Raw genomic sequence first — 27,218 nt, 5'->3', positions numbered from 1 at the left:
TTCCATGATTTGCATCAGCATTGTTAACAAAAACATAAAATATTGAAAACATAATGTTCATCCACAGATAGTGACAGTATTTGACTTTTTTTTTCACTACCGCTGTGGAGGTAATGCTAAACGTTTCTCTCTTCCTGTTTGTTCTTAGTGCAGAAACAGACTCTTTACAAACACTGGACAACAACCACAACAGTCAGCAACATCAACAACAATACAACTTGTTCCCTTCATTAGACCAGAATAGATTAACAAGGAGAGGCGGGGCTAAAACAGGGTTAAAAATATTAGGATACAAACTCATTCACTGCGCGTAGATTCCCATTCAAACCACACACCCTTTGTCTATGATGGAGATTCTGTGTCTTGCTAAAGGGCACTACAGCAAGGGCGGTTGATTTCCGTCATGAAAGCGCCTCCTGCAGCACGAGGAGGGTTTTCATGCTCTCTAAAGACCCTGCTGCCCTGTGTGGCACCTCTGATGCCAACAGACTGGAAAACGCTGAGTTTATAACTGAAGTATGAGCAGGCTGAATAGCGACTGGCAGCAGTGCTTTGAAATTGTTTGGACCCTGTGGCCCATAAGTGTGTACTGGAAATAGCAATCAGAGGCATCAGTGCTTAACCCACTGGACTTTGTAACAAAGATGAGAAGAAATGAAGGGATGTTGTGTAATGATATCAAATGCACCATATTTATATCCTCCCACTGGTGTATTTTGAGTACACTTGGGCCACATGTAAAATTCCCCAAATGAAAAGTAATTATTTACCATTATGTGCCACTTCATCTGCCAGAGGGAATGTAAAATGTTGATAAGTTAAGAAACATCAATATATTCCAGGGGAGTGGATGAGGGAGCTGATGGACACAGCTGAAGTCATTTTCAGGGAAATTATTAAGCAAAAAATGAAGACAGAAAAATGGATCTGGAGCCAATGGCACAAATTCAAAAGGGGAAAAATGTGCACTGTGGATTGATGAGGTTCAGGCATGTGCTAGAATATACAGCTACTGGCTCATCTCTCCAGACTTTTGGGATGAAGAGTTGACTTGTTGCTTTTTTCCATTTACAAATATCTTGCATGAGAAGGAAACCAAAAAACGTCCCAGCAGGAGGCCGCGCTGCCAGGTGGCCCAGTGAGACCAGTCCTGTGAACTGATGCTCTGCTGCTTTTGAACAGGACGCTAACAGGGTGTTGTTCATATTTACATACATACATACAGCCTGTGGGACATGTAAGACAAAACATAAAGTATGGAAAATGTGGAAAAGATCCACAGTATTTTCCAAAGAACTGTCAGTGAAATGAGCTGAAACATCGTTTAAAAAAACAATGACATTTAGACATTTTTTGTATTTTGGAGGGTTGGCCCGCTCCATTTAAATGTGTGACTCCTGAAACATATTCTGCACCCTGGGAAACTGGAACTCGGGATTAGCATGAATGGCAATTAAATGGTTTTGATCCTTGCGAGTAGTGTGACCCATAAGACCTGGACTTGTAGTTTGGGCTTTTGAAAAGAATTTGAACACTCAGATACCTCAGATTTAAGAAGCTGTTACAGAGAGGTGGGTCTTGCAGGTGGGGTGGCACTCACAATCTGTTTTTAGGGGATTTAAAGTCCCGCAAACACATTTCACTCCAATGAAATGAGCAGGGCTGTTTGGAAAGGAGGTTCCTACAGTTTAGCACTGACTGCTGAGCGGCACGAGATCTGACTTGTGCTGCTCATATCCTAACAGCCTCTCACAATGATGGACAGACCTAACACAGCTCTCCAGACTCTGTGTTTGTCTTCTTAACAGCTGCAACAAATAATCAAGACAAACAACCATGATCTGTTTTTCTTTTTAGACCAATGCTCGTGACTCAGCGAGACTTTGGACACAGTCCGAAAATCTGTATAAAACCTGTCATAGTGTCAACAGACACTAATAAACGGAATGACATCATTAAAAAAAACAAAAAAATCAACCACAAAACAATCTTATTTAGAATAACTATGATACAAAGCATCACTTAAGTTACTAAACTCAAATATACACAGCCATTTGTTCATATTTACATATGTACATCACAAAGAAAATAACCTTTACTGTTGTATGAAGAGTTGTTACTAGGACATCTTTCCCTTTATATGGATTTAAAATCTGCATAAAGTCTATAGGAGGAGAGAGAGGAGAGAAATCAGAGCTGAAGGCACTTTTCTACCAAAGCAAATACTGAAAAATCATCATGTAGACTCGCAGGAAGCAGTGACAATTATTTTGAAAGGGTATATGTAAGAACCTTTAAGCTGCAACACAGAATGGAAAAGATGCTTATGAATGTAAACAAACACTTCTCATGCCAAGTATCATACAGTCGATGCTCTGTGTCAGCTTCCAAACAACTTAATGTATAGAAAACTTTTTTTTTGTTTTTTTGTTTTTTTTTTTTTAAAGAAGAGGAGTAGAAAAGGCCCGCAGGTCTGGGCTAAGGCAGACAGGAACCAAACAGCAGGAACGACATGAAGCAGCTGCACAGCCAATGTCGTTGAGTCAGAGAGAGAGAGATGAGCTTCAGTCCTCATGAAGCAAAACAGAACAATAAAAAAAATCAGGAGCAGTGAAAAGAAAATTCACGTGCAATGATTAATCAGAAATCCAGAAATCCAGAAGCTGTGATTTTCCATCTTTTTTTTTTTTGGTTGTTTTCTGTGTTTTTTTTTGTTGGTTTTGGTGAGACAAGCCTCCGTGCTGCAGACGGCGAAGTTAAATAAGGTGTAACAAACAAAAATACAAAATTAAAGCATCTGTAATCTTCACTTTTGGTGCTTTAAGGGTTGAAAAGTCAGTGACATTGAAGACATTGCAGTTTTTTTTTTTGATTCCTCCTCTAACGTGTTCACACGTATTGGTCTTTAATGTCCTCGCTGAGCTTGGCGGCGTTCAGGTTTTTACACCGGTTGTCCTTGGGGCTGTACGCTGTCCGGTGTGGCGCCTTCACTGGACCGCTGCGCATCGTGCAGATGAACCCTCCCTTTCCCATCATCCCCCTGTCCTGTGCCCCTGCTATGGAGCACTTTTGAGGCGGACACTTGTCCACCATGCCCAGCGCCCTCTCCTCGTCCTCCTCCTGCTCCCCCTCCTGCTCCCCTTCCTCTTCGCCCTCGGCCCCGTCACATGTCCTGTCGGAGGGGCCCATCAGTTTCTTGCATTCGTACTGAATGTCTTTGTCGCGGTTGTCCTTGAGGGCGTTGCTCCGCGGCATCTCCAGCTTGTTGTTGACCGTCCTGTCCTCGGATCTCGCCGCTCTCTCGCGCTCTTTCTTCCTCTTGCGGGTCCACCAAACGCAAACAACGATGCAGAAGATCCACAGGACGCTGAAGACGACGCACAGCACTGGGACCAGGTAGCCTGGAGGACAAAGTCACAGGAGATGTTAGGAAATCATGTCTCAGTGTCATATCAAGTAGTGCTCCTCAATGTTTCCCGGCTAGCAGTTTCCCCCTGCTTTCAGTCTTTGTGCTAAGCTAAGCTAAACGTGTCACAGCTTCCCTTGCACTGAATACAAACCAGTGATTTTGTCATATTAGTCTTGTTTTGTGGTCACGGACTGAGAGGACCTGAGCTACCAGCTGCACCTTGTTGCCTCAAACTTATTACTCACCAGCAGGAGGAGATTTCACCAGCGTCTCCACTTTGACCTCCACCACGGCGAGCATGATGGTGCTGTTGTGGCGTTTGGACAGAGCGCTGATGATGGAGCTGGCTGCCTTCTGGATCTGTCCACGATCACTGTCCTTCGACTGCCCGTCCTGCTCAAAGGACTATAGAGATGGAGAGAGAGAGAGAGAGAGAGAGAGTCATTGGTGGCGGCTGGACAATGTGCTGCTGTGCTGCTTTTAGCCAAAGTCAAACAATTATATTTAATATATGTAATCATATTAAACTTAAATGATACCATGATTTTAATTTGTTACAATTCATCACTTCATTTCACATAATCCTTTCATTCATGCTTCTACATTTGAAGCTTGTAACTTGGTCGATCTCGGTAACACAGAGAGCATCTCGCTGTTTTTGTTTTTTGGTTTGTATGTTGTCATGTTGTGTTAGCGTAGCTGGGAGAAGGAAGCATTTTATAACACTCCTTTAAGTTGTGTTCAGGAAAGCTCTGACACCTGAAACTTAAGATTCTGAAGGTAAAAAGTCTAATTTTCACGAGCTTTTACTGTCTCAAAAACAAACCTCGAAGACAAACAAAACCAACAAGAATAATAATGATTAGGTTTGTTTCTGTTTGACAGTCAAGTCTGAACCGTATGTGAATGAACATACTCAAAGGTAACCTGTACCTGCTTTAGCTAGTTTTCTTTTTTTTGGGATAATGTACAGAAAGGCTGATTTCGCTCGAGGCTACGTAAGACAACAAAAAAGAAAACACACACATTCATCTTTAAGAATAAAAGAGATTCTTATCCTAACATCTGGCAGGCTGCCCCCCCCCCCCCCCCCCCCCCCCCCCCCCCGAGACCACCAATAAGGTGCTGAGGGTGAGAAAGGGGGGTGGTGGGGGGAAGAGGGGGATTAGCTGTGTGCTATGCAGTTCAATTAGGACAAACAATAGAGCAGAGCCCAGCTGTGCTCCCTGCTCGGCCAGGGACAAACACTCCTCTTTTCTTCTCCCGAGGAAATCAGCAGCTCATTCACACACCTCTAAACCTGCCCCCCAGGCTGATTGACAGCTCGCGTCACAGAGACACGGGGCTGAGTGCACGACATCGGGACTGTACTGAGGATCTGAAATGACCATCGCATGAGAGCTGCATCAAATGCTCGGCTGTTTATTTTTCTTTTTTTCCAGATTATTTCTCATCATGTGTTTGATGTCTGACAGCTGAGAGGCAGACAGGAAACATGGGGGAGGGAGCAGGAATGACACGCAACAAAGATCCTCACACAGAGGTGAAGCTGTTCTCCGGAAAGCTTCAAACTAAGTGTCTGGCCACTTGACGCAGCCCCAGTCCAGTTGAAGAAGGGACGACTTGCTCTCCAGATGCAGACTAACCGAGCTCCTTCCCACACACACATCCTCCGACATATTGAACCACTTGTTTCTTGCCCAGGTTGGAGGCCTCGCAGCCGAGCGGCCTGCTGATCGGTTCAGGGGTTTACAAACACACCCAGAGCTTTTGGATGAGAATGAATCAACGCGACTCGGGGGCTGAGAACCGGCTGAGAACCGGCTGCGCTTGGCGAAGCTCGCTGACATGATAAAGATTTCACCCACACTTGGAAATGAGTGCTGACATTTCTCTGCAACACGAGTCAACAGCGAGTAGGAGTGAGGTTTCTTCTGAGAACCTTGTTGTGGGGTTTGGGTGGATGTCAGGCTCGCCACTCCTCTTCCTGTATGTGCAGCTCAAAACAAGGCTGCAAACATCAGAGGAGCAAGAACTAATCCGCTCCATTAAGAGCTTAAAGCCCCAAAGTGACTGATATCCTCCGAGTCTGGGTGGCCGAGAGAGAGAGAGAGAGAGAGAGAGAGAGAGAGAAAGACAGAAAATAGGAGAGATGAGGGAGAGGGGTAGGAAAGACGGCAACAAAGAAAAGGGTAAGGGAGAAAGAGAGACAGAAAAGACAGTAAATAAAAGCAGAAAATGGAAAAGAGAAGAGAAAGAAACCGGAGGTGAAAAGAAGTCACGAGTAACAAGAACAAGAAGAAGAGGGAGAGAAGAGACAGAGATCAGCAAGGTGCTCCAACAGAAAATCTAAATCTCATCCAGATGTTGAAAGCTTCAAACGCCTCTCCCTCTTCTTTCTGTCTTTCCTTTTTCTTTTTTCTTGTTTCTTTTTTAAAGCAAAGGGAAGAAACAGAAACAGAAAAAGATTCAGATTTTACTGGACTCCTCTGGAAATGATTTGCAGTGATGAATTAAGTGTGACTTAATAAAGTCGGAGAGGAAAACAGGGAAAATGGAGAGAGAGAGAGAGAGAGAAAGAGAGAGAGAGAGAGAGAGAGAGAGAGAGAGAGAGCAGCAGCTCCAGCTCCTGTGTCTGAACACCTGCACTCTCTCTCCTGGTGTTTGTCAAAAAGCATTTACACAATATTTATACATCAAACTCACTGATGTACATTATTTATGGAAATTTCACTGACACGACTTCCATTTTTATTTCCAAATAAAGAAAAGTTTACATAATCTGGCTAAATTGTTAAAGCCTTTCTGATTGGCTGTTGTCATAACGACGCTGCATCGCTCCCAGATCTCAGCGACTCACTCGGTGAACACGGTGTTAATGAGACGAGACTAAGAGAGTAAGAACAAATACGTCCAGTAAATCTTCCGGGATGATAAGGTAGCACTAGCAGCTAATGCTACATGAAAACACACTGGAGGGAAACAGCATTAGCTGCTAGTTTCAGTTGTGCTTTAAATGTGAACTGGAAGAGGTGAGTCTTCAAATATTCAGTTCGAGTTCATTTCCAGTCGACATCGGCTCACTGGTTAGAACAGCAGTGGATTTTCTGCGGCAGCCAGGAAGGAGCCGAAACACTGAGGTTTGTGGGTGTTGCATTTGACAGAACTTCCATGTAGAGTTGATGAAAACTAAAGTTAAAGCTAAAGTTTGATGGAAACCACTGTAACGATGGCTGCAATATCCACTTGGCACAATTTCAGGGAGAATAATGTGTGGACCATGTTCAAATGATAGACCACCCAAAACAAAGTGCTTTATTTGGGCCAGCACTAGCGTGTGTTGGCAGGTGCGCGTCTGTGTGTAATAATCACCATGGCGACCTCCACAGCGTCACTGTTGGAGTAGGACAGGTCACAGAGGATGAGCAGGGCTCGCTCTTCGGCCAGCGTCTGAGTCACAGGGAGGTACCTCAGCTCTGAGCAGATGTTCTCCACAGTGGTGCCCTGCGACACACACACACACAAACAAACACAAGAAGATACAACAGATTATTATCTCCACTGTTGGCAAGGAACAATCACTTTTTAATTCCTCCTAAACAGCCAATCAGAATGCCTCGCCCAGCACAGATCTCAGATCAGTATCATGTCAGAGGAACAGATCCATTTTCATTAACAAAAACTTTATTCAGACCTGCCCCATGGTGCCGGTTAAGGTTTTATGATATAATAAACAGCAACAAAATACAACAACATACCATCTACAACATCAAGACAACATAAAAACACAACTTTCCTTTCCACAGGATTTGGTTTTTATGATGAAGTTAGATGTCAGGTTGGACAATATGATGCTACATCACACACTGTCAACCATGTGACTGTCAGAGCAGGAAAAAGATGCAGCCCCCAGCAAAACAGAACCTAAACAGACCCTTGTGTGTGTGTGTGTACATCAGAGCATGATGTGTGTGTTTGCGGTGGAAGATTCAGGCAACAAGACATCTGAGATCATTTTCCTCCCACTCAGGATTGTTAACATTCGATAATTCAAACAATTATCAAAATGTTAACAATGCAGGGTGGGAATAAAATGATTTCAAATGCTTTGTTATGACACGACACATCAACAGGGAAGAAGAATGACTTGATGAGTGGGTAAAAGAGGCTGGTTGGTGGTTTTCAAACTGTCTCTCCAGCCTCATTTTTAAACTTGTCTCCCACTGAGAAACTCACTGCAGGAATATCAGGGGCTGGAGAAACGTCTGTCCCTTAATTTACAACAGTGCTACACCCTCTGATTTTAAAGCCTTACTTTGATATAGAACACCAGAACCACAAAACTTCATGTCTTGAATGCCGTATTTTCAAAATTCTCTCATTAAACATAACGTTTAAAGCAGAGTGTGCCACCCATCATTTTTTATTGCTGGAGCCAATTTAGCCCATTTTTAACTCTTTTAAATTTCCTGCACTTTCTGTTTTATTGCAGAAGGAGAAGGAAGAATTATAAACTGTCAAAGACTGTGACTGCTGTGTAAGACAGAACATATCAGGTTAGAGTGGAGCCAGTTGTTCAAGATGATCCTGTTTTCAGTGATTTAGGTCACTTACTTCATTCTTTAATCAATTTCTTTTGTATAAAATTTCAAAGAAATTGTTTCCAAAACCACTAACATATTCAAGTTTTTGACATAAAACAAAAACAGAAAATTTTAGGTATTTTAAAGGTCCCATATTTTACATTTTTCCAGTGTTTTAAGAACCAAAAACCATCTCAGTGTAGTTTTACATCTCCTCTCTCAGGCTTCTCTCTGGAGCTTTGATAACAACAGGTCAGTGAGCCAATCAGAAGAGAGGATCTGAGCCCCTCTTTTGATTGGCTGACTGTTTTCTGAGTAACTGAATAAAAATATTGCAGATTTCAGGTAAACACTCAGAGAAACCAAATCCTGCAAGGTTGGATGGCGAGTCCAGGTGGGCGGGGCTTGGGGGCATGGCTGAGGGCGGTGACTACTTTGTTGTGACATTACAAAGTTACAGAAATCCTGACGGCTCGTTTTAAAGCTCAATTTTTGAATACAGGCTGTGTGCATTTCTCTGTTAACTGAGGCTTTGATACTTTCACAGCATTAATATAGACCTGCTTTATAATCAAAAACACATGGACTTCTATCTTTATACTGTATGGGACCTTTAAAAGTCTATCTATAAGCACTCACCTGTGGCACTTTGTCCTTTTTGAAGATGAGTGTGATGCGAGCACAGCTGTTGTCCAGGTAACCGCTGTTGGGCTCACACTGAGTGTGCAGAGGTGTTGGGGGGTCTGGCGTCGAACACACGCCCCACTGGTGGCAGGGCGGCGAGAAGCAGGTGAGGAACTGATGCTCCACACACTCGTGACCTCCAGGGCAGGACGGAGGGTTGGCGTCCGCAGGAGGAAGAGCCTTGGGCAGGAGACAGGGCCGACGACCACACCTCACCTGGAAGAACGTGGATTCAATCATTTATCACTTTTTTGTTTTCATAACGTCTTCTCTGTTATCGGTGAATGAAATGTTATGTATGCGCATTAAAAAGAGGAGTCAATAAGAGGCTGACCTTAGAGCAGTGGACATGTCCGTTGACACACTGGCAGGTGTTACACTCCTCCTCCCACCGGCTGCCGTGAGGAAACTGCAGGTCAGCATGACGACACGACTTCCCCAGTCCGATGACTAGAGAGAACAACAGAGAGGATGAGAACAAAAGGGGCTGGTGCAGTTATCAATAGATCCACAGTGTACAGCTGCAACATCACACAGCTGATTTTTGAAGTGACATTCAGTAACTATTACACAACAGGTGACTAACAACAAGTCCAAACCTACAAACACTGTTGTGCCTGAGCTTTACTGTACTCACACTCTTGACATCGGGCTCCAGCGTGTCCCGGTGGACAAACACAGCGGTAGCCGTTGATTTCGTCCATGCAGGTTGATCCTTCAGCACAAGGAGACGACTGACACTCGTCTATGTCTGGAAGAGAAAAACACACGACTGTTATTTTAAAAGATAGAGATATTGCGATGTGAGAATATTTCAGCTGGAGTGGTCTTTTTTGCTTTTGATTTACATAAATGATGATGATGTGATTTTTGTTGGGTCTTGTACTAAACACGTATGTTCCCTTATATCTGAAGACTATTATTTATAGGCCTATAGAGCATCTCTGTGAAATCACAACGCTTCATTTATGTTCTCTTGTGACACATTTTACCTTTATCAAAAGAAACTGCAGCTCCTGTGACTTGGATATTGCACTTGGCCATACTGTGATTTGTTCAACCCTATTTTAAATGCATGCAGTATATAGAGAATTATTAAGTCATGGGACCTTATTTTGAAAGGACATGAAGCCCAATTTAGACTCAAGGTAACAACTATGATCGCTGTCTGATTCTTGATATCAAATACCCAGCAAAGTGGAACAGCATCCTTAGAGAAATCTTTGAATTGAACTTCTTGTGGATCAAATCTAAAAAAAAGAAAAGCTTCGGTATCTTTTCAGCAGCAGAGGAATCTCTTTGAATCTCTTTACACACGTCTTCCTCGCACTGTTGATTTCTTCCTCCCACCAAAGCTTCACTTCAGCTGAGAGAAACCTGAGCTTGGAGCGATCTGAATGTTAGATTTAAAAGCGAAGGAGTTCAGAGAATCACTTTGTGCACGATGAGTTTCTACCAGTTTGGTCTGAAACACTTCAAATGGATCGCACTCTGGTTCTGAAAAGGCTTTTCTGAAGAGATTTCTCCCAGAAGGCCACGGGAGAGCGCACTGACCCGTCTGATGAACCTCAGCTCTGACCTCTGCTCAGCGCAGGGGGGAGAGGTTAAGACCGTCTTCCTAAAAGGGGCTTCCTAATCTGTCGCCCCTGAAACAATTGGCTAGTGCTCCCCCGCTGCGCCCTTTCACCTCTGACCCCCCGCCCACCTGACCCCTCCACACGCCTCCCCTCCGGTTCCCAGGGACTCACTGATGCGGCAGTCCGGTCCGGCGAATCCTGGGGCGCATTCGCAGCGAAACCAGTTCACGCCGTCGACACAGATGCCGCCGTTGTAGCTGCAGAGAAAACACAGAAAGGGACACATGGATGAAAAAACAAAGATCCTCTCTTCTGCTTTTCTGCTTCTCACTGCAGTCGGGCTTTTAGAAAACTGTCTGGAACATCTGGAAAGTGACACATTTGTGAAATTCCTCTATATTATTTGATATCTCCTGTGAAAAAATTTTAATCTATGTACGAGCAGAACGACACATAACAAGTGTTATTAGACTCCTCTTTCTGCTCTGTTAGTGCTAAAATCCAGCTGATTTCGTCTAAAATGATCCACATGAACAGTCCTCAGCCTAAAAAGTTTGTTAGCTGATGATTAAAACTAAGTGATTTTGGTTTGAATTTCCCTGCCTGCAACACAATATTATGTAATATTATTCTCTTATTTTTACACTGTCGTCTCCAATTTATTCCTGGAACAGAGAAACATGTAACTGTGTCCCATCCTGCCCACTCAGCTGCACGATGCAAACTCCAATGTTTCCCTCATTTTCTCTTTCAAGTTATTTTTGGGGGAATTTCACGCCTTCATCAAACAGGACAGTGTGGAGAGACAGGAAAATAGGGGGGGGGTCAGACCGGGGACATGCCTGCTCAGAGTATATGTGATATGCATCCTAACCACTGGGCTGTCCGGTCGCCCCTGTTCCCTCATTTTCTAATATTTCCTCAAAAGGACTCTCAAGTGTTAACTCTCCAGGAAGTTTCATGTGAAAACCAATGTCACAAATTCACCAACACAACTTCCTTCTTCTGTGTCACTATTATTATTATTATCTATTACACCATTTTTTTCACAGGAACCCATGATACTTCATCATCTGTGCCAACTGTAGTCTTTCTCAATTTCACTGTAATAACTCCAACATTATGTAGTCTTGTGCAGAAGTCTTCTTAAGAAATGAGAAGTTAGATAAGCACTTCTGTATTAGGGAAGTAAAGACACTGGAAACGAAAATATTACCACGGGTTCCTTCCTGGTGACTTTAGCAGGTCCTGGTTTAGTTCTAACAAATATATAATCATATTTTTTAATATCTTAAACATCCACACGTGTCCAAAGTAACAGAGACAAGAGTAAATGTGACTTTTGTATCTTTAAGTTGTTATTTTAAGTCCTTTTGCAGTCTCTATACATCGACAGGACATCTGCATCTACTATATGAGAACCTGCAAGGCATTATGGGTCTGTGTGAGCCCACCGAGGTGAGTAACTGTGGGAGTGTTTGTTCCATGTTCTCTCAGACTCTGAGCGGCAGCAGGCTGAAGCTGATCCCTGATCAATGTCCAGACTTCATATGTAAATCCCTCCTGACCACATACTGAGTCCCCCCCCCCCCCCACCCACACAACACCTCCACTCTTTACAGCTCCCCTCAGGTCGAGGCCGGTGAATGGTAAGAGGGGTGTCTCTTCACACTCTCCGGCCCCCCCCCTCCCAAAACCACAACCACCACTAATCCACCTGTCAGTCATTGTAGAGGAGGGTGAGTAGGACAGAAGAGGGGGGAGGCTTTTGTCCAGGGTAGCCTTTCTTTTCCAGAGGGCCTGTCAGGGGACCCACCACTCTGATTTTTTTCCCCACTTCTTTGTTTTTTACAACGCCATATTAGGGCCACAGTAGGTAAAAAAAAGTAATATTCTGAGAAAATATTCTGACATTAAAGTCGTAAATTTATGATCAAAAAACTCAGATATTCTGAGATTGAAGTGATTCATTTATGACAAAAAACTGATCACACATCTGCGCTCACAACTCAACATCCACAGTCTTTAACGGGAAAATCCAGAGCATAAAATCAGATTTACTGAATGAAAGCAAAGTGTGAGAAATCCTGTAGCTGCTCCACTGCTCTGCTCTGTGTTCTCAAGTCCAAAAAGTTCATCTCAGGTTGGAGTTAACGCAGGAAAGATGCAAATGTCAACTAGAGCTGATGTTCCTAAATTAATGAGAGTGACGGTGAGGATCAAAGCTGCCACACCCAGCAGCAATAAATACTCAGTATGATTCAGGGCTCCAGTCCAGACCACCAGAGTAGAATCAGATCCCAAGATCAAATGAAGTTAATTGATCAATATAAAGAAGTTTGACAACATAATCAAATTTCTATGGGTGAAAATATGCCAATTAAAACACCATGGAATGAAAAAAAAAGTGACGTTAACAAGAAGTGAAGCTCTGTTGAACCTAAGAAATGTAAGATATCAACAACCTTTCTTAGTCGAGAGATGTTTGAAGCCACTTTCTACACAGCCATGAACACAACTCACAACCAATAGTGGCCAAAAAGGTAAAAAACACGCAGGAAGTTTTCAGTAGGACACTGAAAAGAGATCTGTCTTACCATGGATGTGGATTGCAGTCATCGACATCTGCAAGAAAAAGAAGGTAGATAATCAGTATCAGATCCTATTTTCCATATGTGAGAATTCCTGAGTTTTAATCCGCATTTTCATGCACATAAAACAAAAAATGGCAACTTCATTATTAAGAAAACTCCTGAATCATTCCTGCTTTTCCACAAGCAAAAAAAGGATTTGTTTATACACTGCAGCCGTTCATCAGGACAGTTACTAAGCTCTCCAGAGAGAAGTCTGAGAGAGGAGATGTAAAACTACACCGAGATGGTTTTTGGTTCTTAAAAGCACAAATAAATGTTCTCATGGATATGATGTGAACATGGCACAGTGACGTACTCTGTGCACAGGTGGGTCCCTCCCAGCCGTCCTTGCAGATGCAGGTGAAGGTCTCTCCTCCCCCAACACATGTCCCTCCATTCTCACACGGACCCGAGTCACATGTGCTGTTCTTGGCTACAGAAAAAAAAAATCCTCTTTTATGATTAAGTTTTTACACTAATGTTTGGCTTGTCATCACAGTGTGACAGGTCGTCACAGGGTGATATCACATCATATCGTTATACTGTTATTACCAGAGCCATAACAGTGTAATTAGAGTGCTGTGTGCGCCTGACCTGTGTTGCAGGTGCTGCCACCCCAGCCTGAGGGGCAGCTGCACAGGAAGGAGTCTCCGTGGTCGTAACAAGTCCCGCCATTACTGCAGGTAGTGGAGTCGCACTGGCTCTCACCTGGACCGCGGCAGCATGGGAAAAAAGATTTCAAATGCTTGACTCAGTGCCAGTGTTAAGTAGTTACTTCAGCTGCAAAGCAGAGTTCAGAGATGCCGTACGACGGGAAAACAAGCCTGCACAACAGCCAGTGAGGGCATCATGCCTCAGATATAAGATTTAGAGGCTGAGCTAGTTGAAAAATATAAGACCTGACATGTTGGAGAGCAAGGAAAGTGAAGACAAAGACGCTACTCATGAGAGCACCATAGGCTCCGCTTTATTTTTTCTTTGCTTTGACTTATTTGCTCTTTGATACCTATCAAAATTATCTTTGGAACTATTCCAGCTTATTATCATTCGCCTTCTCTAAGCCTGATCCACTAAGAGTCTGATGTTCTTTCTTAGATACAGTATAAAGAAATGTAGCGAATAGGAGCATGCAAATGTACTTTTATTCTCAGAAGTGTAGATTTAAGCATTTAAAATACACACATGTATATCTCATTTTTTCTATCACTTTGTCCACACATAAACCAGCAGTCACAGATTTACCTTTGACATACTCGTTTTGACTTACTTGAGTGGCAGGTCTTCCCTTTCCAATTGTCCACACAGTTGCAGTAGAAGTCGTTGAGCAGGTCGACGCACTGGCCTCCGTTTTGACAGGGGTTCCTGTTGCACTCATTCACATCTGGAACAAAATCAAACAATGAGTCAGCACACTAAAAGGTTATTTTAGCTACTGATTCTATATTGATTTCATCACCTGGATGGTCTGGAGCAGAAAAATAACTCTAAACTTTACAGAGACCGCAGCGATGAATGATTATGTAAACCAATGTAATAAGAGAATGTCCTTTGAGTTTGATTAAGTACTTCATTTAGACTCAAGAATGGTTGATTATTGTTGTCTATTATTTCTGCTTTTAGAGCAGCTCTCTCAATAAATATCAATGCAAGTATGCTGCTACATATATGTGGTATAATATAAGTTGCAGTGTCATCTGCAAATGTGCACACTGACCAGTGACATATGCTATTTCCAGCACAGATTAAGAATCCATCAACTGGTAAAGTTACCACATTTTTCCACTTGCATTCATCTCCTAAACAAACCCTCCATTGTTATATCTTCCACTAGATTTGCAGACTGCTGATCATTTCCATGGCGCTCCCGAGGATGGATTCTCTCAGGATATGTGACTCATGAAACTCGTGTACCTGTCTTGTTGCTCACACTGACCCTTGAAAAGCCCTTTCCCTCCACACACCCACACACACATACACTCACCAACATCACACAGGCTGCCCTCCCAACCGTCTGGGCAGAAACACTGGAAAGAGTTGATCCCGTCGATGCAAGTGCCTCCGTTCTTACAGGGGGACGACGCACAGTCATTAATGTCTGGAGACAAAGTGAGGACAGATGTTTTCATATGCTGAGTCATAAATGAATTTGTTGGACTGAGTTATTTAATATTCAAGAAGCATAAAATCTAAAGAATCCTAAATATTTACAAAGAAACCTTTTTTTCAACTTTGCCTTTTTTGTTTTGTTAAAAGTGAGCCTTCGTTCGGCAGAGACAATAATCTCTCTGGAAGCAGTTTCCTGCTCTGATTTTCCTTCTTGTGTTTTTTTTCCGTCTGCTATAAACTAAACTAAGACAGTGATGATTAGTGAAACAGGAGTGTGAATTACCGTAAGAATCATGTGGTTCCCAGTGATGGTAACTGATGATAAATATAGTCTGTGTGTGTGTGTGTGTGTGTGTGTGTGTGGGTGTGTGTGTTGGGCTAATAGTGACTCACTCTCATGGCAGTAGGTGCCAGTGAATCCCGGCTCACAGGAGCAGCTGAAGTTCCCCGCGGGCAGGCTGATGCATCGGCCGTGGGGTCCGCACACATTGGATGAGATGTGCCACACCCGCTTTTGCGTGTCATTGGTTGCCACAGCAACTGTGCAACTGTCAATCACTTTGGGGTAAAAAAGGTAAAAAGGAAAGATGATCAGCAGGTAATGAGCTGGACTGTCTCTATGTTACATCTTATAAAGTTTGAAATATCTGGTTAAAGGGTTCTCCAGGTGCTGCTACCTTGACACTGGTTAGTCTTGCAGTGGTCCTTAAGTTCTGAACAGGTTTTGCCCTCGTAGTCATCTGGGCAGCTGCAGTAGAAGTCTCCCATCAAGCTGTGGCACTGGGCCTTGTTGTGACACGGGTTTGGACTGCACGGGTCGTTCTGCACCTTCAGACAGAAAATCGAAAGTTAAGACATGTTTTCACCACAAGTGAAATACAGCTGCAGTATAAACAAACTGTCTTTTTACAGTGTACTTTATGAGCTTTATGAGCCTCACCTCACAGGTTGTACCAACGAAGCCTTGAGGGCATTCACACATGAATCCATCCAGAAGGGCGTGGCAGCGGCCCCCGTTCCTACATGGGCTGCTGGCACAGCGGTTTCTCTGAACCTCACAGTGACGGCCCACAAATCCCTGCTGGCAAACACACTGGTAGCCTCTGGCCACCTCCTGGCACAAGACAAGACAAGGCGTTAGCAAAGACTGTCATCCAAGTGTCAAAGTGAGTGAGTGCGACAAAGTGTTCCCAGTCATTAAGGAAGCACTTCATAGTTCTGTTCAAGAATCATCCAAAATGGTTAAAGTGTCTATTTGATAACTGTTGTAGACTTTTAATGGATGAAGTTGAGTTTCTGAAGTAGGGATGAAACTTGATCAACAAGAAATGGATCAACAATTTTAATAACCAATAAATCATTTGTTTCAGTTTCTATCAGACTAAGTGGAAGTACTTTGAATTTTGGATTGAAATTTTAATAGAGTTTATTGAATGTCAGTAAAAATAAGTTGCTAGTTGTTGCCATATTCAAAACTTCAACACTGAACTGCAGAGAAATGTGAGAGTAATGGCAGCTACAACAACATCAACTGTAATGTTTTCGACTATTTGAAATTAGGATTTCACTTCATTATATTCAGCCGAGCAAACTCCTGCAAGAAGTAGAAAAACTGATACATGTTTGAGGGTCCAATCAATGGACATCTAGTGTCTATTAACTCAAGTGCGGTTTTCCCCAAAATGAAAATAAAAAAAATTATATACTAGGCAGTACAAGCTGGTAACCAATGTTTCAAAACAATAATACCCTTGAGCATCTTCTTTTATGTTCTGACAGGCACTTTGATGATGAGCAATAATCTTGTTCCATTACTTCACTGCTCTGTCATGTTGCATTAAATGAATATAAGAATAAAACAAAGACCTCTGTATGTTTGAGAGCTGTAAAAAAAAAACAAAAAAAAAAAAACATAGTTAGTTCTCACCTTGCAGGTGCCACCATTCTGACACTGTCCGTGGCAGCTGTTCACATCTGGGAAGAAATCAATCACAGTGAAAACGTCACGCTTTAAGTTTGACAAATTGGGAGGTGGGAAATGTTTTGGTGCTACAACATGCAGCTACTACAGGAAAAGTGGTTAAAACCGAAGCAGAGTGACCCATGCCTGAAGGAAATGCAAGAAGCTGATTCAGAAGTGCAGACGAGCTTTGAGAACGTGCAATGAAACCAGGCTGCAGAAGACAAAACGACATCTCCACTTTTTAAACAGAGGTTAAAAAGGTTTAGTCTTAGAGGCGAGAAGAGGTTGCCAGTTATAAACAGCCATCAGAAAGATACAAAAGAGGAGAGGGAATGGAGATATGAAGCTCAGCCCCTTGAGTTACTAGCTTCTTCTTCCACTAGCATCATTAACATTATGTATTTTCCAGTAGATAGTTTCTATAATTGCTCTTTCTGTAACGCTGTAATCTCAGAATATGGAAGAAACATGATGAATATGTTGTAACTTTGCAGAAAAAAAAAAACAAAGCTAGCAACCTATTATAAGAAAAGACACTTAGCTACTGATGCTAGTGGAACAGAAGCTAGCTAGCGAAGAGGACAGGGTCTTTGGCTCTAACATAGCTACAGGTGGGTGAAAAGAGGCTGAAGACTAATGATTTACTGAATTGATACTAACTGATGTCACAGTTCTTGCCCACCCATCCATGAAAGCAGGCACAGTGATATCCACCAATCAAGTTTTTGCAAGAGTAAGCATTGAGGCAAGGCTTGATCCCCACACACTCAAAAACGTCTGCAAAAATGGACACGAGAGACAGAGAGAGAGAGAGAGAATGAATGAGAGAGCTGAGGACCTGTGCAGAAGCCCCGTCACCAAGCGCAGCTTCATGTCGTACAACACGCTGACATTACGGCCACAGATTTGTCGGCCTTCTCTGAGCTCTGACTCCTCCCGGGGGGAGCGACTGTTGATGACTAAAGCCCCTTTCAGACACTGAATCTGTCGTGTTGCTGGCTTCATCCACCTGTTACAAAAATGGCTTTTGGGCTTTCAAACATGTGTCTCTGTTACAGAAATGTTCTATAATGACTGTTAAGAGCTGCACTGCTCACATGATATTTTAACAGCTTCAGCAATAGAATTAAAAACTCATTTTGTTTTTCTGTGCTTTGATTTACAGCCAGCACATCAGTACTGGTGGTATTTCCCTTTTTCTCTCTTGTTGCTAATTCATACAACAATTTCATAAGTAGATATGAGAGGAACATTTCAGCTGCTTGTTAGTCTGGTTTTTATTAAATCCCTATATTTTCCCATTTTCTTCTCTTTCTTTTCTTCTTCTTCATTTGGAAAGAAGAAAAAATGTGTCTTTGTTAAGAATTCACATTTTAAAAATATTCTTACCTGAAGTGAAAACATTTCTACAAACCGGCTCATTCATTTCATGTGTTATTAAATTTATTTTATTTCCTTGTGCATTAGAAATTATAACTAAATGAGACGTTTAGTACAGTGTGGAACATTAATGTCTCTAATATGCATTTTAAACCTCGTGTGTGCTGCAGCCTGAAGTCTGTTAATGTGACTGGATTCAGTTTCGTTTCCATCCAGTCCGACGGTTTTAATGACTTTTATGGGTAAACGACTCGAGGTCTTTTTCAAACATGTAAAATTGCCAGAACATTTACAGGGTGAAGTTCATGTCTGAAAGGGTTTCATTTCTTCCATAGCCCCCACCCTCTATCTTCACCCGCCCCCTCCCTCAGGGTTAATGTCTCTCTATTGCATTCCCTGAAGGCCAACCTGCGGCATTCCAAGTGGTCAGTTTCAGAGGCAGCGCTCGCCGCGCCCGCCGTGCTGCCTTGCTCACTATAAACCGACACAGTGCATTAATACTACTCCCAGGAGGTAAGCGGCACCTGTTGGCCTGCTGAAATTAAACACCCTGAACCCTTTCCCAAAAACCCAACCCCCCGCCCACTATAGCAACCCCACCTCCTTGTCTCGCTCTGTCCCAGGTACCACCCTGCTTCCTGAGGGTGAGAGGGGGGAGGGGGGCACGCTGAGAATAACAGAATCCGTAACACAAGCCACAACATTTCGGTTGCGCCACACACATGTTTACAGGTTATAAAGTGTTTCCTGGCTGAAGTCAAAGAGAGTGAGGGCTCTGCTATGCTGGGGTGCCGCCTCACCAACACCGTAGTGTACATGCTCTCCTGTCACGCCCAGTCTGGAGCCAAAGATAACCCCCCGCCGGAGTATATTTGGTCCCAAGGCTAGCAGTTGCCAGGCGGGAGGTTATTTTTAGCTTTACTCAAGTCACCTGGCTCGAGTTGCAGATGATACCCAGCGAGTATCACTGTTGAGCATGCGTATACACAAACACACACACACACTCATTTAGAATTAGTGACCCTCCTGCAGTAATACTACTGGTTAAACGACACAGCAGGATAAACAAACAGCCAGATATGCTGCAACTCTGCAAGCAAATGGATTCCTGGAATGAATCTGGACGCAGGGCATTCACCGCAGGTGCAACACTAAAGGAAACACACCGGCTTCATCACAGCAAAATATCATCCAACATGCAACAGTTTTATAATCAGGATTTTAGAAATATGATGATGTACATTTCCAAACATGCCCCCCCAATATCCTCAGAATTTAATTTGGTGAAACCAATAAATACCCAAATGAGTCTGTTCAAAATATTCTATCATCTTTCTTTATATAACATTAATTAACAGTTAATTAGACTTAGAGACGTACCTATCTGGCAGGTCTTTCCCGTCCACTGTGGTGGACAGAGGCATTTGAAGCCGTTCTCCAAGTCGATACAGGTCCCGCCCTGAGCACAGGGGCTGGAGGCACATTCATCTGTGTCTGAAATGTAAACAAGACGATGTTGAAGCATCACAATCTATAGCTGACTGTATGCTCAGGTTTAATTTGTCCTACGGTGAGAAAATCCCACTTGCCAAACATAAACAACCAGCGATCAGAGAAGTCAGTTTTCATCGTATGACTCGGAGCAGACCACATCTGAGCATGACTCATCTCATCTGTGGAAGACTAAACTGGATTTCAGATTAGTTTGGAGCCTCTCACCTTTAGCACAGGTTGGCCCGGACCAGCCTGCTGGACAGTGACACTCAAAGCCTGATGGGACTTCATGGCACGTCCCTCCATTGGCACAGGGGTTGGACACACAGGCGTGCTCAGCTAGAGAGAGAAATGAAGAGAAAAGCAGGAGTTTTCATAAATCTTCATGCTAATAAACATGCCGTGGCATGAAAACCCTGGATTTTGAACCTGGTTATGGAGCCTTTTGATTCCCAGACTCACCGATCTCACAGTTCTTGCCAGAGTAGCCGTCTGGGCAGGCGCAGTTGTATTCGTCTGGCTCTGTGTTCATGCACGTCCCTCCATTCTTACAGGGCCGGTTGGTCCCACAGTAGTTCAGATCTGCACAGCAACACACACTGATTCAGCCTACACTTTGTTTGTCATTTCATACACACACAATTAACAAATAATTGCTATGATGTCATGTACAAAACTAATCAAAATATCAGCTAAAAGCTTTTGTTCCTCATGATTCTGCAGCTCTGTGCTGTTTACACAATGACTTGTTGTTACAGGCTTGATTTCATTGTTTTTTTTTTTCTTCCAAAAACATCAGATTGTGGGTTACAAGGAACACAATGTAAGAATATGTTTACGGCAAATGTCATTTCTATCTTAGGTCCCTGCATCTTGACCAATCATACCGTGTCCTCATGTGACTCATGTAGCAAGAAAACTCAAGCCATACTAGTGATTTTCCATGTTTGATAGTAGCTGTTGACTGTTTTGAAAATCAGGCCAATTTTTGAATGGACTTTGGTAGTAGGCACCTACTGGTCTCAATTCATCTCACTACAGCAAGAAAATCATATTACTAAAACTTGTTTGAGTCGTAAAGTCAGTCACAGCGAGTGTATGTCACTGTGGTCAAAGTCATCATTGTCTGGAGCTTCACAGTCCCAAGTTTATTTTGTCTTTGTCCAAATTTTCTGTCTGCATATGAAAAATTAAAAAAAGGCAGAAAAGGCATCAAAACAGACAAACCAAATCATGAGTTATCTTATAGGCCCAAACACAAAATGAATTTCAACCAAACGATGGACACATCAGGTGACCTTTTAAAAAACATTTTCATTAAATATAGTACACTAGAGATAAAAACACACTGTGGGTCTGACCTTTGTCACAGAGCAGACCTCCCCAGTTCTTCTCACAGGAGCACTGCCAGGGCTCGTTACAGGTGCCGTGAACGCAGCCGGGGTACGGCAGACACTCGTCACAGAACGGACCCTGCCAGCCGTAGTTACACCTGCAACACACAGAGGGAAGGAGGGTTTGTTTCTACAGTTTAACAGGGAGATGTGCTGTTCAACTGGTTAATTTCTTCCATCTGTTACTTCATTCCTTCTTTCTCATTTATTTCACTCCATTTCTCCTTCTTCCTTTACTTTCTTTTCCTTCCCTGTTTTCTTTTCCCATTCTCCACTTCCTTCCTTACTTTGTTCCTTTTTTTAACTGATCTCAAAGCATAATAATTTAAAAAACTGGGGATAGATGTTTAACATATCCTTTATTGTTGGTGTTTGTACCACCACTAAAAATCAAACAACAGCACACAGACAACAGAGTTCAGTGGGTGCAACAGTGGCTGAGTGGATTCTTTGGTAAAACAAATTATTTTACAAGCTCACTGAGAACGTGTTGTTATTTACAGATTTACAGCTCCAGCCCGAAGGAATATCAGATGCACAGATGCACTTAATAACACAGTGGGGAGTGGGCGATGAAAAACAGTGATAGTTAGTGATAACAGATGAGTAATTTAATACTTTTACGATGTATGAAAACGCATGAGGAGCACTCGATGTTGGGAAATGTGCCAGTTAAATGTCTGCTGGCAAACATGAAGAATGCTGCAACACTTTTAATCCACTTCAATCTGTTGACAGAAATGAAAGAAGAGGACGTACAGATCACGAGATGAGCAGAAAACACAGGAGGGCGTCAGCTGAGCGGCTGGACAGAACGTCTTCATCAAGGTGAATGATGACACGTTTGCTGCAGCTCCTAATCTTAGGGCACAGCACCAGGAGACATTCCTGCACACTGTGTGTTTGTGTGTGTGTGTGTGTGTGTGTGTGTGTGTGTGTGTGTCCTATCATGTTGCTTACAGCACATGTACACATTTGAAAATAATGAATCAGGTTGATTTTCAATGGAATTTTGTCATTGATGTTGAATTTTTTTTTTAACTTTTTATATGAAAAGCTAATTATTATTTTCATTCACCATTTCATGTAAAAACATCAGAATATATGTGAAATATGTCCACTGCAAGTTTCCTGATCCAGAGTCAATGACTTTAAACAACTTGTTTTGTCTGATCATAACAAATGTTCCACTTAAAAGTGCCAAATCCTCATATTTGAGATTTACACTTAAATTTAATTATCAGCACTATGATAATCCACTAATTGTTGAAGCATTTTTTAGAAGTTAAGACTTTCAGGACTCAAGCACAGACAAAACTGACTGTTTTTTTTGCAGCTGTATTTCCTCTCGTGTCATCTTCCCTCTGCCCTCTTCCTGTGTCGTGAGCTCGGTCGAGGTCAAACTTGGAATGAGTGGCGGGTTTGTGGAACGAGGGTTAGTCGTCTCGAAGGGGAGGCCAGCGAAGGGTTAGCTAATCTGTTGGTTTATGGCAGCACTCTGTTATTCCAAGGCCAGCGGTAACCTTGCCCCACCTGTCCTGTCATTTCTCCGAAGGGGCTATTTTAGGGAGCAAACCCACTCTCCCTCTACCACCGCCACCACCACCAACACCCTTCCCCCAACTCCAGCTCACAAACACTTCAAAATGGATGCCGACCAAACACGTCTCTTACCAGCAGTGATACAGAGCTCTGTAGTGAACTGTAATGTGCTGTAGTACACTGGGTGGCTGTGGACGGTGACAGACTGGAGGCACCACGCTGGTGGGGGCTGGGAATTGAACCTCAGTCCTTTTTTGGAGTCAGCCAGTGTGTCTGTTGCACTGACTACTGGAAACTGTCAAATACCAAAATGTGGCATCAAGTGTCTGATCGGACTCCTAATTCTTTTATTGATCTGATTAGTTCCTGACTTAAATAAAGACTTTACCAGTTTCAGAGGGGACTTTACTTAGTAGTAAAGGTCTTTTATAGGAGCTGGAGTTCAGACAACTTTTAGCATTTGACAACTTTTCTGGTTCTCAAAGGAACAAATCACATCACAAAACATATCAGTATTCAATCAAAACAAAGTCAGTCTACCACCATGCTATAGCCTCTGTGAGGCTGAGCTAAATGCTAACACCTGCATGCTCGGTGATGATGCTAACTTGCTGATGTTATTTTGTCAAAGCACTTTGTAAACTCTGTTGCTACATAAATAAAGTTGTTATTATTATATTTACCAGGTTCACAATGTTAGTTTAGCCTGGTAGCATGCTAACATTTGCAGCTAAGAGCAGCTGAGGCTGATTGGAGTATGTCAGTTTTGCAGCAAGTGCAGGAAAATTTAAATTTTGACCTGTTGTGGGCACCAGATGTAAAGTTAGAGAGTCACCAAAGTTGTTAACATTTATACTTAAAGGTACATTAATTGTCTGTAGTGGCAATGCATCAAACAGTTTGTCCCGGGCTGTGAGTTTTGATATTTTGGGTGGAAAAGGTGTAAGAGGCTGCAGCACAAACAGAGCTGACTCTAACTTTGAAGGGTTAATTCACTCTAATTACAAAGAACAAACTCTTCTATGCTTGCAGAAAGGTTTGGTTTTAGTGATGTTTTCAGATATTTTTCTGCCTCCTCCCCAATACAGTGTAAAATCTCTTTGCAGAAACAGTGTGGATAATACACAGAACCACTTCTTCAATGCATAATGATGAAAGCAAAACATGTTTTTCATAAAATGGGTGAACTGGCCCTTTAACAGAGGGTTTCACACATATGAAAGGCAGAGGAATGAATTTGTGCCTGAACTGAAAAGAGAGAGTCTCTAATGATTCTATCGTCATAATTTGGCACCTTTAAAACACCTTTTGTGTGTCTGAAATCCCTACATGGGTGGAGATGTAATCAATCACAGTGACTGTCAAAGATTCACATGATAAAAATGCAGCCAAGACAAAGTTCTGGTTCTGTTAAAACATGCACATTAAGTCGTGATGATGTTTCATGCACCATGTGTAAGCTGAGATGTTTTTAACTGGATGCACGACTGCAACAACTTTAATCTGATCCTGCTTAGTAAGTGAGGCCCAGTTATGTATGTGTGTGTGTGTGTGTGTGTGTGTGTGTGTGTGTGTGTGTGAGAGACAGTGCTGTGTATTGTTTACTACAGTATGTGGTGTTGTCCGGCGCTGCGGTCGGTGGTGGTGCCCTGCACACTGTCAGCCCTGCAGCAGCGGTGGCAGCGTGGACAGTCTGTCTGGCTGCAGTGTGGGAGAGCAGGGAAATGGTTTTGGGCAGCCACAGGCCAAGGGTGGCATTACCCACAAACCCCCGTCGCCGGGCTTCTGCCGTTCCATCAATGGAGAGGGCCGTGGGGGCCAGCCGGAGCTGAAAATATCCCGCCTTGCCCACAACCCCCGCCCCGCTGCGGCCCCTCAGACAAACCACACCCAGAAGACGGGACGGTGGGCAGGGGTAGAGGTAGAGGGGGCTGTTAGAGGGTGTGTGTGTGAGTGTGTGTGTGTGTGTGTTTGAGTGTGGGAGTGTGTGTGGTACCGCTGAATTATTTACAGGCGAGCCTCGCGCCCAAATCCAGCGGACAGACTTAGCCCACTGTTGCCTAGCTACATGTTTAGTAGTGTCACATGAGGGAGCGTAGGTTGTGAATGCGCTGTGTGTAAGAAACAAGATACCAAACACACATTTTTAGTTTTCCTCTGCCAGGCTGAGACGCTTTTTTCCCTGTTTCTCCCTCTTTCTGTCTCTCTGTCTTTAACCCTTCACTCTCTGCTCCTCCTCCTCTGTTTCTCCCAGTTCATTTCTCTCTCTCACTATTTCTACTATTTCTATTTTCTTTAGTGGTCTTGTTCACATAAAGGAAAACTCAGAGTTATTACAACTTCAGTTTCGTTTCTGTATTTTTTGACATCACTTCAGCTCTGACACTTTCTTACATTGCTATTCAGTTATTGGTCCAGGTGTCACAATCTTGCCGCCCTACCTGTTGTTTCATATTTTCAGCTCCATCATCTCCATGACAACTAAGCAAACTCCATCTCCTGATGGCGTCTATGAAATGCAGTTGAAAGCTACATGGACCTTGAGCTAACTTATTTCGATAAACAAGTGTTTCGGAGTTTCACAGTAGAATGTAGTTTAATTATATCACCAATGATCAATGATTTTACTGAGCAAAAACAAAAACAATGCAGTAGTGACAGTTTTGTTCAACTCGGGTCATCATCATCATCATCATCATCACCACCATCACTGATGATCTAATTAAATTTTATTTTTAATTTTCTTTTTATGAATCAACAACAAAAAAAAGGCTTTTATTCTGTCAGTACATCAGTGTCCCTCTTTCTCAGCACTGTGTGTGTGTGTGTGTGTGTGTGTGTGTTCTTGATTGTGATGACGTTTAAAATCACATGTCGAGGCACATTCCAGGGTGTTTCTCTCTCTTCCTATCCTCCGGCCATTTCCAATAAGAAATGTCAGCTTAATCTTTTTTTAAACTACGTCTTAATTAAATCATAGCTGACTCAGTATGAAAAAATCTCACGTCCCTCCGTTCTGCATCATCTGTTTCATTAATTTACAGTCGATGTATTCACTTTCAGATTGTGACTTTTTCGTTTGGGTGGGTTCACCCCACTCCACCCCCCCAGGGGTGGGAGGAATCCATACTTCCCAACAGACAAGTGCCAGCCATAACAAGGCCCAGGATAGGAAGAGGTGATGTGGGTGTACACATTAGAGGGGGGTGGACGGGCACGGTGCCTCTTTGCTGCTGGTGGAGGACGAGAGAGGAAACATAGCACAAAACAGGCCTCTCTCTCTCTCTCTCTCTCTGTGTGTGTGTGTGTGTGTGTGTGTGCAGGCAGGAGCAGCCAGCTTTAGGACAGGAAGCAGAACAATGGCTTGTGGATCAGAGTGGAGTTGAGGGATGGAGGTGGAGGTATTGTGGGGGGGGGACACTTCACAGAACTAGGATGGGGGAGGTAGAGTGGTGTGGGGTTGGGCTGCTTGGTATGTTATCAACAACCCCCCCGCCCCTCTCCCTCTCATCACTCTGTGGTGTCACCACTGTTATCCTCATTAAGCTCTTACGGGGGTTTTCCATCCAAACAAGATCATATTTTACATCAGTTGGCAGCTGCACTGTGAGGTGAACAAACAAACAAAAACAAAACTGGAGGACACTTACTTGCATTCCCCCGGCATGCTGCACGTCCCATGCAGGACACTGCATCCTTGTTTGCAGATGGCTTATGGGAAAGAAAAGAGACAGAAAGTGACATGTTGTTATTAGTTGCTGTCCAATATCTAAAACAGAATCATCATTTCAGAAGCATCTTTGAACCTGTGACGTAAAATTGTGTCTAGCGCTCTGTTTTCAACCATTAAAATCTCATTTCCTGAGTTTCCTTGTTTGCTGTCAAAGTCATTGTCAGAGGGCTGAAGGTGTCTCCAGCAGCGTTTCCAAACATTCTTCGAATTCTTGCTAATTGACACTTTGACATGAACTTCAATGAACTTCCAATTTTTTTCCGGAAAGGATGATAAGCAAGAGCAGACTAACAAATCTGCGTCCGTGTGATCACAGCAATTTTAAGAGTGGAGTGTTTTTTTTTTTTACTCTTAAAAAAGAGCGAAATGAGACATCAGTAGTAAAGGTAAAACAATTTATGTAGAAATAGAAATGTGAATTTTTACCGCTTACAGTACGACTGATCCTCCCTCACCTGTTTTGCAGTCGGGCCCCGTCCAGCCCTCCATGCAGCCTCGGTTCCCCAGCTGATCGCACACATAGTGGCCAAAGTAGTCGTCGCGGGGACGGCAAACTTTGTTGCACTTGCTGCCGTAGTAGTGTTCGTCGCAGCGCACGCGGATGGTGTACTCGAGGCTCACGGTGGAGGTTTTGTACTCCACCGTCTGCTTCTCCTCTCCAGGGTTGATCATCCCTTTGTAGATGCTGCGCTCGATCAGCAGCCCGTCATCTGGACAAGA

The 27,218-nt window shown here is 43.1% G+C and overlaps 1 protein-coding gene across 2 annotated transcripts in view; it reads right to left on the bottom strand.

Moving 5' to 3' along the window:
- Positions 1-1,373: 1,373 nt before the first annotated feature.
- Positions 1,374-27,218, bottom strand: part of LOC139632696 (protein jagged-2-like) — a 51,743-nt gene continuing 25,898 nt past the window's right edge. The window contains exons 4-26 of one of the 2 annotated variants that reach the window (XM_071497816.1): positions 26,954-27,208; positions 26,416-26,476; positions 21,191-21,321; positions 20,292-20,411; positions 20,055-20,168; positions 19,716-19,829; positions 17,616-17,732; positions 16,920-16,966; positions 15,933-16,106; positions 15,670-15,820; positions 15,386-15,550; positions 14,868-14,981; positions 14,154-14,267; positions 13,481-13,594; positions 13,203-13,319; positions 12,851-12,878; positions 10,425-10,510; positions 9,314-9,427; positions 9,011-9,126; positions 8,632-8,892; positions 6,782-6,913; positions 3,655-3,814; positions 1,374-3,401 (exon numbers count right to left, since the gene is read on the bottom strand). In XM_071497816.1, coding sequence (XP_071353917.1) covers positions 2,890-3,401; positions 3,655-3,814; positions 6,782-6,913; positions 8,632-8,892; positions 9,011-9,126; positions 9,314-9,427; positions 10,425-10,510; positions 12,851-12,878; positions 13,203-13,319; positions 13,481-13,594; positions 14,154-14,267; positions 14,868-14,981; positions 15,386-15,550; positions 15,670-15,820; positions 15,933-16,106; positions 16,920-16,966; positions 17,616-17,732; positions 19,716-19,829; positions 20,055-20,168; positions 20,292-20,411; positions 21,191-21,321; positions 26,416-26,476; positions 26,954-27,208 — 3,317 coding nt within the window. In that variant the 3' untranslated portion in view covers positions 1,374-2,889. The remainder of the gene's footprint in view (positions 3,402-3,654; positions 3,815-6,781; positions 6,914-8,631; positions 8,893-9,010; positions 9,127-9,313; positions 9,428-10,424; positions 10,511-12,850; positions 12,879-13,202; positions 13,320-13,480; positions 13,595-14,153; positions 14,268-14,867; positions 14,982-15,385; positions 15,551-15,669; positions 15,821-15,932; positions 16,107-16,919; positions 16,967-17,615; positions 17,733-19,715; positions 19,830-20,054; positions 20,169-20,291; positions 20,412-21,190; positions 21,322-26,415; positions 26,477-26,953; positions 27,209-27,218) is intronic. The other variant, XM_071497817.1, reaches the window with a different exon arrangement.

Source organism: Trachinotus anak, unplaced genomic scaffold (genome assembly GCF_046630095.1).
Source record: "Trachinotus anak isolate AG129_WGS33_773 ecotype Australia unplaced genomic scaffold, CSIRO_AGI_Tana_v1 ptg000015l, whole genome shotgun sequence".
NCBI lineage: Eukaryota > Metazoa > Chordata > Actinopteri > Carangiformes > Carangidae > Trachinotus > Trachinotus anak.
The sequence above is the reverse complement of the archived record's forward strand: the minus strand, read 5'-3'. Positions and strand labels throughout refer to the sequence as shown.